The 14,357-nt window shown below is 42.0% G+C and overlaps 1 protein-coding gene across 4 annotated transcripts in view; it reads right to left on the bottom strand.

Moving 5' to 3' along the window:
• Nucleotides 1–14,357, bottom strand: part of MDGA1 (MAM domain containing glycosylphosphatidylinositol anchor 1) — a 399,800-nt gene that overhangs the window by 215,844 nt on the left and 169,599 nt on the right. For all 4 annotated transcript variants that reach the window (XM_061624888.1, XM_061624886.1, XM_061624885.1 and 1 more), the window contains exon 5: nucleotides 4,828–4,960. In XM_061624888.1, the coding sequence (XP_061480872.1) occupies nucleotides 4,828–4,960 (133 nt within the window). The remainder of the gene's footprint in view (nucleotides 1–4,827; nucleotides 4,961–14,357) is intronic.

The raw sequence follows: 14,357 nt of genomic DNA on the forward strand, positions 1-14,357 counted from the left end.
ACAAGAAGTGGGAGGGTTGTTCTCTCTATAAAAGGGCAGCAGCATACCTATTTCAAACCAAAGATGTAGGGTTTTTGCACATCCAATACTTGGATGCTTCAGAAACCATTGTTCTCCATTTACTGGCCAAATATACAGGCTCACTCAAGTGAAATGCCTCCCAGTTTCTTTCCAATTGTTTAGAGCATCATATTAAGACTGGATGTACTTAGTGTTAAGGCAAACATTTTCAGTTGAGAACCACTCAAATTTTGGGCTCCAGTGGGGAGGGGACACTAAAAGCCCTTTCAAATTTAAGGTGAAATGTACATGCACTCACCGCCACTGGAGCACCTCTCCTGGCAGCCAGTTTTAAGGAGGGAGGGGAATGATAGAATGACTCCCCTACGAGAAACGGTTGCAGCATTTGGAGCTTTTTAGTTGAGAGAAAAAGCCAGTCAGAGATGACATGATAGAAGCATATAAAATGATGCATGGGGTGGAGAAAGTGGATAGAGAAAAGCTTTTATCCCTCTCTTATGACACTAGAATTTGAGGACATCCAACAATGCTGAATGTTGGAAGATTCAGGATAGTTAAGAGAAAATACTTCTTCACACAGCTCATAAACTCTCAAATTCACTCCCACAAGAGGCAGTGATGGCCACCAACTTGGATGGATTCAAAAGAGGGTTAGACAAATTCATGGAGGAAAAGGGTCTCAGTGACTACTAGCCATGATGGCTATGCTCTACACATACGAAGGCAGTATACTTCTGAATACCAGTTGCTGGAAGCCGAAGGAGGAGACTGCGCTCTTTGCACTCAGGTCTTACTTGTGGATTTCCCAAGCGCAACTGGTTGGCCACTGTGAGAACAGGATGCTGGACTAGATGGACCACTGGCCTGATCCAGCAGGCGCTTCTTATGTGCTGCCAGCAGTCACCAAGGGGAGCTTTGGCAATGAGTACATGCAAATTTCACCCTCTCTGCAGATTTGCCATGGGCAAATCTGCTCAGAAACAGGGAAGTGAAATCTGGGAGGGGGATTCTGGCTCTCTCCTAGCTGCACCCAATCTTGGACTGGAGTGCATGCGGAGAAGGTAGAAACAGGAGAATGTAGAAGTCCAAAGCACAGTAGGTGCTGATTTGGTCACTAACTGTTTTGTTTTTAGGTAATTGCCACTGTCTGTTCATTTTGTGTGTTATTTTATTCTGACCACACTCCTCTACATTCTCCCACCACCACCACCACCACATGTGTATAGGTTTACATTTCATGTATTTGATGAAGTGGACTGTGGTCCACAAAAGTTAATGCCATAATAAATCCATTCATTTTTAAGGTGCCACAAGACTCTATTCTCCAGGCTCCTAATATTACCAGGCCCGGCCAATCCAGGGGTTTCATACTGTCTTCCAATTTCAGGGGCTGATGTTGCACACTCCTATTCCTTTCTGCAACTTAATAGGGCCCGAAGGGTTGAATACACAGTATCTCAGGTAGCAGTAGCATTTCTGATGAAGATTTAGGTACCATAGCAGGTAACAAACTGAACATGGATCAACTTTCAAAAGTATAGGGATACAATTTGTTTGCTCTGTCCATCAAGAATGCATGATCAACGTATGGCATCTCAAACTGTCTTCTGATTGGCTTCCAGCATTTTGAATCATCAAAAGTGTGGACTACTGCTTTTTACAAATTTAGAGTTCCCTGGTTTTCCTCATCTTCAATATAATTCTTTCCCACCTTTGGGCTAGAGATGGCCTCCATTTCTGAAGACCAGGAACAAGATGTAGCTTATCCTATGGCTTCAATGTGAAAGCCATAAGTTTTTGCCCTTGAATAGGCTCGAAATAGTAGTTGGTCTTGACATAATGGGCCCTGCTATGAAAAAAAAAAAGTATCTGAAGCTCTGGTTTAGACAACAATTCAAAATTATACTTTTTATTTTATGTCAGCTTCCCAGCCTTAATAGCTAAAAATCCTGCTGAGCAACAACATTTTATTTTATTTTTCTCAGTAAAGTCAGAAAATGTGACCTGATGGGACCAGCATTGCCTTGGGGCAGCTTGTTTATATGTATAACTGGGAGGAAAGGAGACTGTAAAACTGCCACCTGCACCTAGTAAAAGTGCCAGCAGCACCTCTCCAGGCAACTGAGCTCTGGCTAGACAGCACAAAATCTAAGCTCAGCTTTGGGGTCCACCTCCATTCACATCCTTACCTAGCTAGCGGATGGAGGCTAACAATATGCAGCCATTGTTATGCAGGAGATGAATCTCATTTATTTGTAACCTGTGGCGATTCCTTTTGTTCTCGGCTCAGAAAACTTGCTGGCAAAGTCTGCCATGGAAACTGGAGGGGGGGGCAATGCAAACAAAGAGTAGCTTTCAATTCCCTTTGAAGTCCAATTTGCTGCAGTGTGACTGCAAGAGAACTCACTGGCTCTGTTGCTTATCTCCTCTGAAATCAAGGGAGAAAAGGGCACCTTTAACTCCCCCTTAGGTATGTCACCCCAAACGAAGCATCCTGGACTGACAACAGTAGTTGATCTTTTACACCTCATATATGTATAGCCGTTAATAAGAGAATACAGGGGTGGGGAGAACAGGGTGCATATGCAAACCCATTTCAGAGGTCAGTTACCCCTTTGCTGTTGTTATATGCCTTCAAAGTCAATTACGACTTATGGCGACCCTATGAATCAGCAACCTCCAACAGCATCTGTTATAAACCACCCTGTTCAGATCTTATAAGTTCAGGTCTGTGGCTTCCTTTACGGAATCAATCCATCGCTTGTTTGGTTTTCCTCTTTTTCTACTCCCTTCTGTTTTTCCCAGCATTATTGTCATTTCTAGTTACCCCTTAATCTTTTTTTTTTATTCTCAGGCAGGTGATTTTTCCTCCTTCTGAATCCAAGGTTATGGGAGTGACGCTGTGATTCTAATGGTTTAGTGAGCGTAAGTACAGAACAAAAGGGCAGTAGTTCAGATAAATGTGTAGTATGAAAAGGATAAATGTGTAGTATGAAAAGTTGCCAATCATCCAGTCTTCTCCCTTAAAGCAGCATATCCTGCAGTTACAACATCTGTCCAGGCTTAGTTTGACCCCTTCAAGGAAGAAACTCCCTTGAAAGTTTTTCCCCAGCTGAACTGCTTTTACAGCTAGGAGGATCGTTCTAATGGCCAGCTATCAGAGCTGCCTAGGAACCTTCAAGTTCAAGCCGCCCTGGGCTCCTACTGGAGAAAGAGAGGGATATAAAGCTAATAAATAAATAGATAGATAAATAAAGTTCAGTCTTTTAGCCATTACTTGACACTAGCTTTCATGGCTTCATGGTTTTCATGGCTTCTCTTCTAAATCACTTATTCTACTTTCCCTCCCCATCCTTGTAGCTCTCCCATGAATCTTTTACAATTTGTTAATGATCTTCTTGGCAAGATGAATCAAGAGGGAATGTGGTGCATGAGGTGTAACCATTGCTGTGTAGAGTGTTATGAGTCTTGTTATCAGATGCCTTTTTAAAATACATTGGAATTAACCTTTTCACCTCACCAACAAAGGCATCATCTTGTTAACTCATGCACAATTTGTTATCTAGTATTACTCCTAAAGGCTTATGCCAACCAATGGCCACAGTTCACTGGCAGAGCAGAGATAGAGATGGGTGAATATGTCAATTCTGTTTCAGTTTCTTATTTCTTCAATCTTAAGTTCACTTCTCCACATTTTCACATTAGTTTGCATTTTTTTAAAAAAAGTCCTCATGAAAATTCATCAGCAGTTTAGTGCAAATTTATCTTAATATACACATTTGTATGCAATTTCCCCTAATATACATTTTTGCAAAGCAAGTTTCCCTAATATAATGCATTTTTCAATATTATTTTCATATGCAATTATATGCACACTTTATCCAACTATATGCAATTTTATACACATTTCTTGGCTGAAGAATTGCATTGCAAAATTCAGAGAAGTGCAAATTTGGGAGGATGGCTGTGTTCAGGTTTGTGTATTATTTTGAAAACTTCTCCCCAATCCCTACCCACAGATCACAGGCACTATGACAGGATTCATGGGGGGAGGAAGGAAATTCAGTATGGTCCAAAGTCCATTCTTGAGTGCAATCATGTTGGGCCCGAAGCAGTATGTTTTAAAGAGCATTTGCTATATTGATTTTATTTGTCATACTTAATAAGAATAATAGCAATGTTCAGGTCAAACAAGCACCCTTTATCCCTCTTTCATATCAAAAGGATTTGTGTCTTTGGGGTTGCGCTGCCTACCCCCCATCCTCTAGTCAGGCATCCCTGCTTAATGCCTTGCTTGGGAATGCAAATGTGGAAACAGAATTGAACAGATTTGTATGTGAAAACGTGAAAATGATATGGACAGGAAATAGATTGATTCGCCAATCCCTAGCCCAGGAAAGAGGTGGGGCAGGCTAACAGTTTGAGCAGGGAGGAAGGTATTTTTTCACTCACCACCATATGTATGGGACTAATTTAGAGATAGGTGTTATTTGATCTGGCCCATAGTCTTCCACAGCCTCTTCTGATGCAACATTTTGTCTCATAAACACATTTTTAAAGTAGCGTTATGAGTGCAAACATGTGGAAATCCAAAGTTAGGGATCTTCCAACACATTAATTCTAAGCAGAACTCATGGAAAAAGTACAAGATCCTGCTCAAAGATCCCTCCCTTCACCCCTGCAAGCTTTATCTCCCAATGGGGAAGGAACCATTGCCAGGGCCTTTCTTGCTGATCTATATGGGAGGGACTCGTAAGCTGAGACACATTTCCTTATGACAGTACCTGTTGGAGGTCTCACACTTACCTGTTGTGTTGGTAAGTTCGAAGGTGATTGACTTGTCAGGAATGCCACAAACATTTCTAACGGACACCTGACACGTGTAACTGGCATAGTCTTGGGGTCGCAGATTTTTCAGCTTCAGGACTTTGGTTTCTCCCTGGATTTGGAAGGAAATAGGAACAGAGAGATGGAATGAACTGCTACTGGCAACAAGCCTTTGAGATGATCCGGACGGCTCTTTAGTTAAAGAATTTTAGAACTGGCTCACACATGCTTCAGTGCTGCTCAGTTTCCTCTTATATTGGGCTTATTTGTGCCTGTGAGCAGATAAAATATGGTGTGAACCAAAGTGATAGTATATATCAAAACTATTTTAATGGAGTTATTATGATCTCAAGAGGGCTAAAAATGTAAATGTACTGCCTTCAAGTCAATTCCAACATATAGCGACCCTATGAATAGAGTTTTCATAAGGCTGAGAGGCAGTGACTGGCCCAAGATCACCCAGTGAGCTTCATGGCTATGTGGGGATTTGAACCCTGGTCTCCCAGGTCGTAGTCCAACACCTTAACCACTACACCACCTCAGTAAACATAGTTAGGTATTTGAATGCTTATTCAGTCTTACTAGAGTCAGCAATTTGCCTGAGTCTGTTCAGATTTAGACCAAACCCACTTTTCATGGACCTACACAAAATGTGATTCTGCCAGTTACTGGCATACATTCACAGAGCTATAAAAGAAACAATGGATCATCCACAGCAGGGGTGGGGAATATTTTTTCAGCTTGAGGCTCCATTTCCTCACAGCTAACCTTTGGGGGGGGGCTGCATACCAATGGTGGGCAGAGCCAATTGTTTTTAAAGAGTGGTGGGATCAATGCAAAAGTTTTCATTCACACACACACACAGGTACATCTATGCATCAACACACACATCCATTCAAAACTGGGTGGAAAGTAATTATAAAACGCCATTTTGTTTTTATTAAGGTTTGGATACAAGATTGGATTGTCAACATCATTTGTATATACAATGTATTCCATGTTTGTTGATTAACTGTTCATTTTTCTGTATATCCTGAAAAATAAAATAAAAGATAATTATAAAAAAACACAAAACACATCCATTCTCACAGATAACACACACTCATGCACATATATACACATATATCCAGACTCTCACTTACATGTATCCAAGAAAATTCCTCCCCCCAACCTATGCAGCAATTAAGCATGAAAAATTGAGCCAATGGGACCTTTTTAAAAGTCTAATTGCTGCACAGGGAATGATTATTTGGGGGGGGGAGGGGAGTAACAGCATACAGGGAGGTAAGTTAACTCTTCCTTTCCCATGAAGGAACCCCCCCAAAAAAACATTCCCCATGCAGCAATCAAACATTAAAACAAACCTCCCAATTTCTCTAATGGAAATCTTTCCTCAGCCCTGTGCTCAAAACCTACAGGGTACAGAGCATGATTTGAAGACATGATGCTGTAACACTGCTGAAACTAGACAACTTTGAATCTGGTCAGTGCATGGCTGTGAGACCACCTAGGAACTCTATGTACATCAACTTGAGTTCCAGAGAAGAAATATGGGATAAAAATGTTATGAATCAATAAATATCCTGAAATTCCCTCTCCTAAAGCAACTGATTTTATATGTAGAATATTCTTGACAGATTTGTGCCCAGTATTCCAAGAAAGGAGACTCAACTTAGTCTCGAGGCAGAGTATTCCCATTGCTCAACTGCCCTGTAGTTCAAATACTATTGCTTCTTGTCCTTTCTTCATCATCTAGGATAAATAGCTGTTCTCCTTTTTTTCTGGAATGCCTTGGAATATTTGAAAACTGCCAGTGTAATCTATCTTCTGAACTTACATTCTAAAATATGTCCAAAATATTTGCTTCATTCATATATTTGATAGTATGCTAACCACTACCTCATCAAAATCATGAACAGTAAGAGTATGCATTAACTTTGTATAATTCCGGAACTACAAGGTGAATAAGGGTGATTTGAGTGAGGTTTTCACATGCCAGTCCGATTGCACCATTAACAGGGTGTCTTGACTCAGATCAGGAACTCCCTAAAGCCCCCAATCACTCTGTGGACTCGAGTACTTAAACAATGCTGCATTTAAAAACAACCTAACTCCTCACCCCATTGCATTTTTAAACCAACTGCTGCCTTTTCCCTCCTTAATAAAGTGAAACCAAGCTGACTAGGGAAACACCCTGAGCTCACTCCAATCACAGTGATTTGGAGAAGTAAATATTCAACGGTGTTTGCTTTTGACATGAACTTATGCCTTCCCCTATGCAAATCAGCTGAGACATCTCTATCAGGGAGAACAGTCTGTATCCCCAGTAATCCTGGTGTGGGGCAGAAGCCCATTCCTCAACAATGACACTTTCGGTAACAGGATCCTTGCTAGGGGGTTGCATTCTACAGTACTGCCCCTAGGCACTGGGAAGCGGGGCAGTTGCCCCCAGCCCCACGCTTTGGGGGACCCCATGCTTGGGGGGGCCCCATGCTTGGCGATCTGTTTATGTTTAAGATGTGCGAGCGGGCAGGCAAGCGAGGAAAGCCTGTTTTCGTGAGGTGGTTGGGGAGCCAAAGTGGCTGTAATAGGGAGCTCGTAAGGGGAGCGAGCTCCAACCACTGAAAACTACAAGCCGCCACCTGGAGCTTAAGGCTGTAAGAGGAGCTGTGTGTAAAGAGAAGCCACAGCAGCTCCCAGCTGTCAAAATACAAGCCGCTGTTGCTGCCACCACCTGAGAAATGAAACTGGCCGCTGGGACAGGCGTTAAGGCTGCAAGGGGAAGCTGCAGCCGCAAGCTCCCAGCTAAAAAATGTCTGCAAGAGACGGCTGAGCCTACCGGGGGAACGGCAGCTGCTGCAGCCCCAAACAAAGGGACTAAGGAGGGGGAAGGAAAAAACAAACAAGAACCCCCCCCCAACAAAAGCCCCAGTCAAACTAAAACGGTGAGGGAGGGAGGGAAGCTTTATTATATTTTTGGGAATATTGGGTCGGTTTTAATATCATTTTGGAATCCTAATGAAGGGTGCATTTTGAAGGAAAACATTAATTATGCAATCTAATTCAACAGATGAGGCTTTTCCCAACTTGGTGATGGGGAAAGACTTCCCTGTTGAAGTTTTGCCTGCTACAGTGTTAAAGGTGTAGGAGTCTTCCCAAGTTGGGGAAAAGTGGCTATCATAATACCTTTTAGAAACTGCTGTAGCCTGTAGGAAGTGTATTTTCCTCTCTTGAAGCATGAATATATGAGAGATGTGTATATGCACCAATGTATATCAGTATTCTGAGAATTATCATTATTATTTTTGTGTTTTTATATAGTGTGCAAATATAGTTTTTTATATAGTGTAGTGTGTATAACAATCAAAATTAAAATGTGTTTCAGGTTTCTTTTTTAATAACTGGCGGTCTGTGCACGGTCTGATTCTATGCATGTTTGCCTTGGGTACATAGGAAGTTGCCTTACATTGTGTCAGATCCTTGGTCCATCTTTGTGTACATTGGTAGTCTTCCAATGTTTTTCTGGCCTGGGACCCATGTACAAACCAAATATGCATTTGAGGACCTTTTTCTTATTTTTTCCCCATATACTGGTATGGTGGTAGTGGTGCAACTGTGACCCACCTTGGATCAGACAGTGACCTGGGTGGATCCTGGCCCACCATTTGAAGGCCAATGACCTATACTGTTTGGCAGCAGCTGTCTAGGATTTCAGATAGGCGCACCTGTCCTAGCCCCCCATAGAGATGCCCAGGAAAGAATGTGGGGGGCCCCCAACTATGCATTTGCCCCAGGCCCCACACATGCTAAGGGCGGGCCTGGCATTCTACCCCCCCACCAATCTTTCCTGGGGACCTATGATATTTCCTTGGGGATCTCTGCTGGTGTGGTGGGGGACAGAATTTATTTATTGATTAAATTTATACTCCGCCTTATGGCCAAAAGGCCCTCAAGGCAGCTTACAAAAACACAAATATAACAACACATCATAATACATCAATACAATAATGCAATTCTCAAAATTAAATAACAAATAACATTATTAAAAGAAAAGAAAAAACATTTAAATGTGTCACAATAAGAGAACCGCATTCAGCCAGGTTCTTTATACTAGATATGCTCTGCTCCGGAGGTAAGACAGTCTCAATTTGAAAGGACACAAATTGGCTCTTCTTCAGCTTTTTCAAGACCTGATCTTCGTGACTCCCAAAAACGCCGTCCTCCACTTTGTAACTTAAAGACGAGAGACCTTTCATTTTCCTCTTCAAGCAGTATGAAGTACCTGCTTTCCCAGCCTTGGATGAGGTTGGTGTATTTGCTCAGAGAGCCCTCGAGCACCATCTCTGTCTTCCTGCCTGCCGCCAGCCCCCCTCCAGTGCCGCCAGTGCTCCCTCCCGGACTGGCCAAGGCTGAACTGGGGTTGCTGCTGCTCCCGCCACCTTCATCAGGCCTCCCAGTTGGTGCAGCCGCAGCTCCTTGCCGACCTGGAATCCAACAGTTTGATGTGGGTCCAGAAAGAGGTGAAGCCCAGAACAAAGTCTTATAGAATCATAGAACAGTAGAGTTGGAAGGGGCCTATAATGCCATCAAGTCCAACCTCCTGCTTAATGCAGGAATCCAACTTAAAGCAGACCCGACAGGTGGCTGTCCAGCCCCTGAATACCTCCACCTCCAGTGTTGGAGAGCCCATTCTGTTGGAGAGCAATCCTCTACATGTGTACTTCAAGGTAACTCTAACTGAGTGTAGTAGGACTTACTCCCAGATAAGTGAATACAGAATCATAACATTATTCACTTAGGACATACAAAGTGATTTAGGCAAAAGTGGGAGAACCAACTTTGCCTCTTGTTTTCTGTCATTTAAGCAAAAAAGTGAGCCAGGCCATCTTTCTGTTCACGTCATTTGACAGCCCTGGCATGAAAGACTGTATTGCTAAGCTCCATCTCTATTTACGAATTGAATTTTGTTAACAAAATGAGTTATTTCATCAAAGCACGTTAGGCATAATTGGTTTCCTTAAAAAACAAAACATTGTGAGCTGCTGGTATTCACTCATTATTTTCAGGGTTGTTTTGATTATCTGCTCTAATGTCTTCCTGGGTATAGAAGAAGAAATTCTAAAGGCGCAATGGCAAACAATTGCACCAAGGAAAAAAGGGTGAAGACAGCAGAAGAAGCCAAACTGGCTTCACAGAAAGCTTAGAGATGACCTGAAAACAAACAACAACAAAAAAGGCCACATACAGAAAGTGGAAGGAAAGCCAGACCATAAAGGAAGAGCACAGACAGGTAGCAAGACTTGCAGAGATGGCATCAGGAAGGCTAAAGCTGAGAATGAGCTGAGGTTAGCAAGAGATGCCAAAAGAAACAAAAACGCTTTCTTCAGGTACATCCATAGTAACAGACAGATAAAAGAAATGGTAGCACAGCTACTCAATGAAGATGCCAAAATGATAAAAGATGACAAAGAAAAGGCAGAAGTGCTTTGGCTCAGTCTTCTCCCAAAAAAGGGTCTATGACCCTCCCGGGAAATGTGAAATTGAATGGGCAGGGATTGCAGCTTGAGATTGATAGATAAATGGTCAAGGAATACCTAATCATTTTGAACAAGTTCATATCTCCAGGGCCCGATGAACTGCATCCCAGATTATTAAAGAAAGTGGCTGAAGAACGGTCGGAACAGCTGTCTATTATCTTTGCAAGATCTTGGAAGATGGGTGAGCTGTTGGATGACTGGAGAAAGGCTAATGTTGTCTCCATCTTCAAAAAGGGCAAAAAGGAGAAACCTGGGAACTACAGACCAGTCAGCCTGACATCGATCCCTGGGAAAGTTCTGGAGCAATTATAAAGCGGTCAATCTGTAAGCACCATAAAAACAACGTAGTGATTACTAAAAGCTAACATGTATTTATCAAGAACAAATCCTGCCAGACTAATATTATCTCCTTTTTTGATCCAGTAGCCTTTCTGGTAGACTGTGGGAATGCTGTGGACATAACATATCTCGAGTTCATCAAAGCTTTTGACAAAGTGCCCCATAATATTCTGATTAGCAAGATAGCTAAATGTGGGTTGGATCAAACAACTATCAGGTGGATCCACAGTTGGCTACAGAATCATACTCAATGAGTGCTTATCAATGGTTCCTTCTCAAACTAGGGGGAGTTAATGAGTGGGGTACCACAGGGCTTGGTCCTGGGCCTAGTGCTCTTCAAAATATTTGTTAATGACTTGGATGAGGAGGTGCAGGAAATGCTTATCAAATTTGCAGAAAATACCGATTTGGGAAGGATAGCTAATACCTTGGAAGACAGAAACAAAATTCACAGTGATCTTGATAGGCTATAGCACTGGGCTGAAAACAATAGAATGAAATTTAACAGGGATATGTGCAAAGTTCTACACCTAGGAAAAAGAAACCAAATGCACAGTTATAAGACGGGGGATACTTGGCTCAGCAATACTACATGTGAGAAGGATCTTGGGATTGTTGTTGATCACAAGCTGAGTATGAGCCAACTTGTGGCTGGAAAAAACGTAAATGCTATTTTAAGCAACATTAACAGAAGTATAGTTTCCAAATTGCGTGAAGTACTGGTTCCCGTTATTCGGCACTGGTTAGGCCTCATCTTGACTACTGTGACCAATTCTGGATACCACAGTTTTAGAAGGATGCAGACAAACTAGAATGGGTTCAGAGGATGATCAGGGGACTGGAAACCAAGCCCTATGAGGAGAGCCTGAAAGAACTGGGCATGTTTAGCCTTGAGAAGAAAAGATTGAGGGGAGATATGATAGCACTCTTCAAGTACTTGAAAGGTTGCTACATGAGAAGGACCAGGATCTCTTGATTGTCCCAGAGTGCAGGACATGGAATAAGGGGCTCAAGTTACAGGAAGCCAGATTTTGGCTGAACATCACGAAAAACTTCCTGACTGAGCAGTACAACAGTGGAACCAATTACCTAGGGAGGTGGTGGGCTCTCCAATACTGGAGGCATTCAAGAGGCAGCTGGACAGCCACCTGTTGGGTATGCTTTAATTTGGATTCCTGTGTTGAGCAGGGGGTCAGACTCGATAGCCTTATAGACCGCTGCTAACTCTATGATTCTAAGTCAAGATGACGGACCTATCATTCCCTTCCAAAATGGCAGGCACTGTTATTTACTTTTTTAAGAGCCAGTGTGGCATAGTGGTTAAGGTGTTGGCCTACGACCTGGGAGACCACGGTTCGAATCTTGGGCCAGTCACTGCCTCTCAGTCTCATCAAAAACCTATTCATAGGGTCGCCATAAGTCAGAATTGACTTGAAGGCAATACATTTACATTTTTAAGAATACAATAATTTTAGGTACACTTTCTAATTTGAAAATAATTCTGATATTGCCCTGCTGATTTCATTAGAATCCTTGGATGAGCTGCATTAGGCTCTATTTGGGCTTCCTTTTACACAATCCCTAGAGCAACCTTTGATATTTTCACTTGTACAGAAAGAATCAAAGTAGGAAAGTTCAGCTTTTAAAAAAAATCCTGTCATATCTTCCTTCAGTCTTCTTGGGCAGTAAAAACAGGAGGGCCCCTCCAGCCTGTGGGCGTGTGCATGTGTGTATTTTTGGTGTGTATATTCTGCAGCATGTCACTGATGCAAGAACAGAACATTAGTGCTGGATTTATGGTGGACTATCCACACATCATTCCATTTTATTAGTTGTTCTGTGATGCTTCCCCAATGTTATTGCTTTACTGCTGTTTGGAAAGGCACTCTTGCGCTATAGCATCACAATAGTGGGACAAAAAATAAACCTGAATGTTTGTGGTATAAAATGTTACAGGATTTCAGCAGGTAGTTACAGGACTTGCAGTGATTGGAAACAAATGCTGTATGTCCACCACAAAACCTTTGCAGGCACAAACAGTATTGAAAGTAGGATTGTGAATAACCATCCCAATAACATCGTGAGCACAAATCATCATTAATACACAATAAAAAAAAGTCTGGAAGAGGTCTCAGTGTGTCCTTTGCCTTCTCTTTTATTTTTAACATGATTGTAAAAAACCATCTAGTTTATTCACTGTTGTTGTTATGTGCCCTCAAGCTGACTACGACTTATGGTGACCCTATGAATCAGCGACATCCAAGAGCATCTGTCATGGACCACCCTGTTCAGATCTTGTAAGTTCAGGTCAGTGGCTTCCTTTATGGAATCAATCCATCTCTTGTTTGGCCTTCCTCTTTTGTGTTTTCTGTTTTTCGCAGCATTATTGTCTTTTCTAGTGAATCATGTCTTCTCATGATGTGTCCAAAGTATGATAACCTCAGTTCCATCATTTTAGCTTCTAGTGACAGTTCTGGTTTAATTTGTTTAACATCTAATTATTTGTCTTTTTCACAGTCCATGGTATGTGCAAAGCTCTCCTCCAACACCACATTTCAAATGAGTTGATTTTTCTCTTTTCTGCTTTTTTCACTGTCCAACTTTCACATCCATACATAGAGATTGGGAATACCATGGTTTCAATGATCTTGACTTTAGTGTTCAGTGATACATCTTTGCATTTGAGCAGCTTTTCTAGTTCTCTCATAGCTGCCCTCCCCAGTCCTAGCCTTCTTCTGATTTCTTGACTATTGTCTACATTTTGGTTAATGACTGTGCCAAGGTATTGATAATCCTTGACAAGTTCAATGTCCTCATTGTCTAAAGTTACATAAATCTTCTGTTGTCATTACTTTAGTCTTTTTGACGTTCAGCTGTAGTTCTGCTTTTGCACTTTCCTCTAACTTTCATCAGCATTCGTTTCAAATCATTACTGGTTTCTGCTAGTAGTATGGTATCGTCTACATATCTTAAATTATTGATATTTCTCCCTTCAATTTTCACACCTCCTTCATCTTGGTCCAATCCCGCTTTTCATATGATATGTTCTGTGGATAGATTAAAGAAAGAGGGTGATAAAACACATCCCTCTCTCACACCCTTCCCGATTGGGAACCAGTTGGTTTCTCCATATTCTATCCTTACAGTAGCCTCTTGTCCAGAGTATAGATTGTGCATCAGGACAATCAGATGCTGTGGTACCCCCATTTCTTTTAAAGCATTCCATAGTTTTTCATGATCTAGACAGCCAGTGTGGTGTAGTGGTTAAGGTGTTGGACTACAACCTGGGAGACCATGGTTCAAATCTCCACACAGCCATGAAACTCACTGGGTGACCTTGGGCCAGTCACTGCCTCTCAGCCACATGAAAAATCTATTCATAGGGTCGCCATAAGTTGGAATCGACTTGAAGGCAGTACATTTACATTTTACACAGTCAAAGACTTTGCTGCAATCTATAAATCACAGGGTGATTTTCTTCTGAAATTCCTTGCTCCGTTCCATTATCCAACGTATGTTTGCGATATGATCTCTGGTGCCTCTTCCCTTTCTAAATCCAGCTGGGACGTCTGGCATTTCTTGCTCCATATATGGTAAAAGGCTTTGTTGTAGAATCTTGAGCATTTCTTTACT

Source organism: Rhineura floridana, chromosome 4, assembly GCF_030035675.1.
Source record: "Rhineura floridana isolate rRhiFlo1 chromosome 4, rRhiFlo1.hap2, whole genome shotgun sequence".
In the NCBI taxonomy this organism is placed as follows: domain Eukaryota; kingdom Metazoa; phylum Chordata; class Lepidosauria; order Squamata; family Rhineuridae; genus Rhineura; species Rhineura floridana.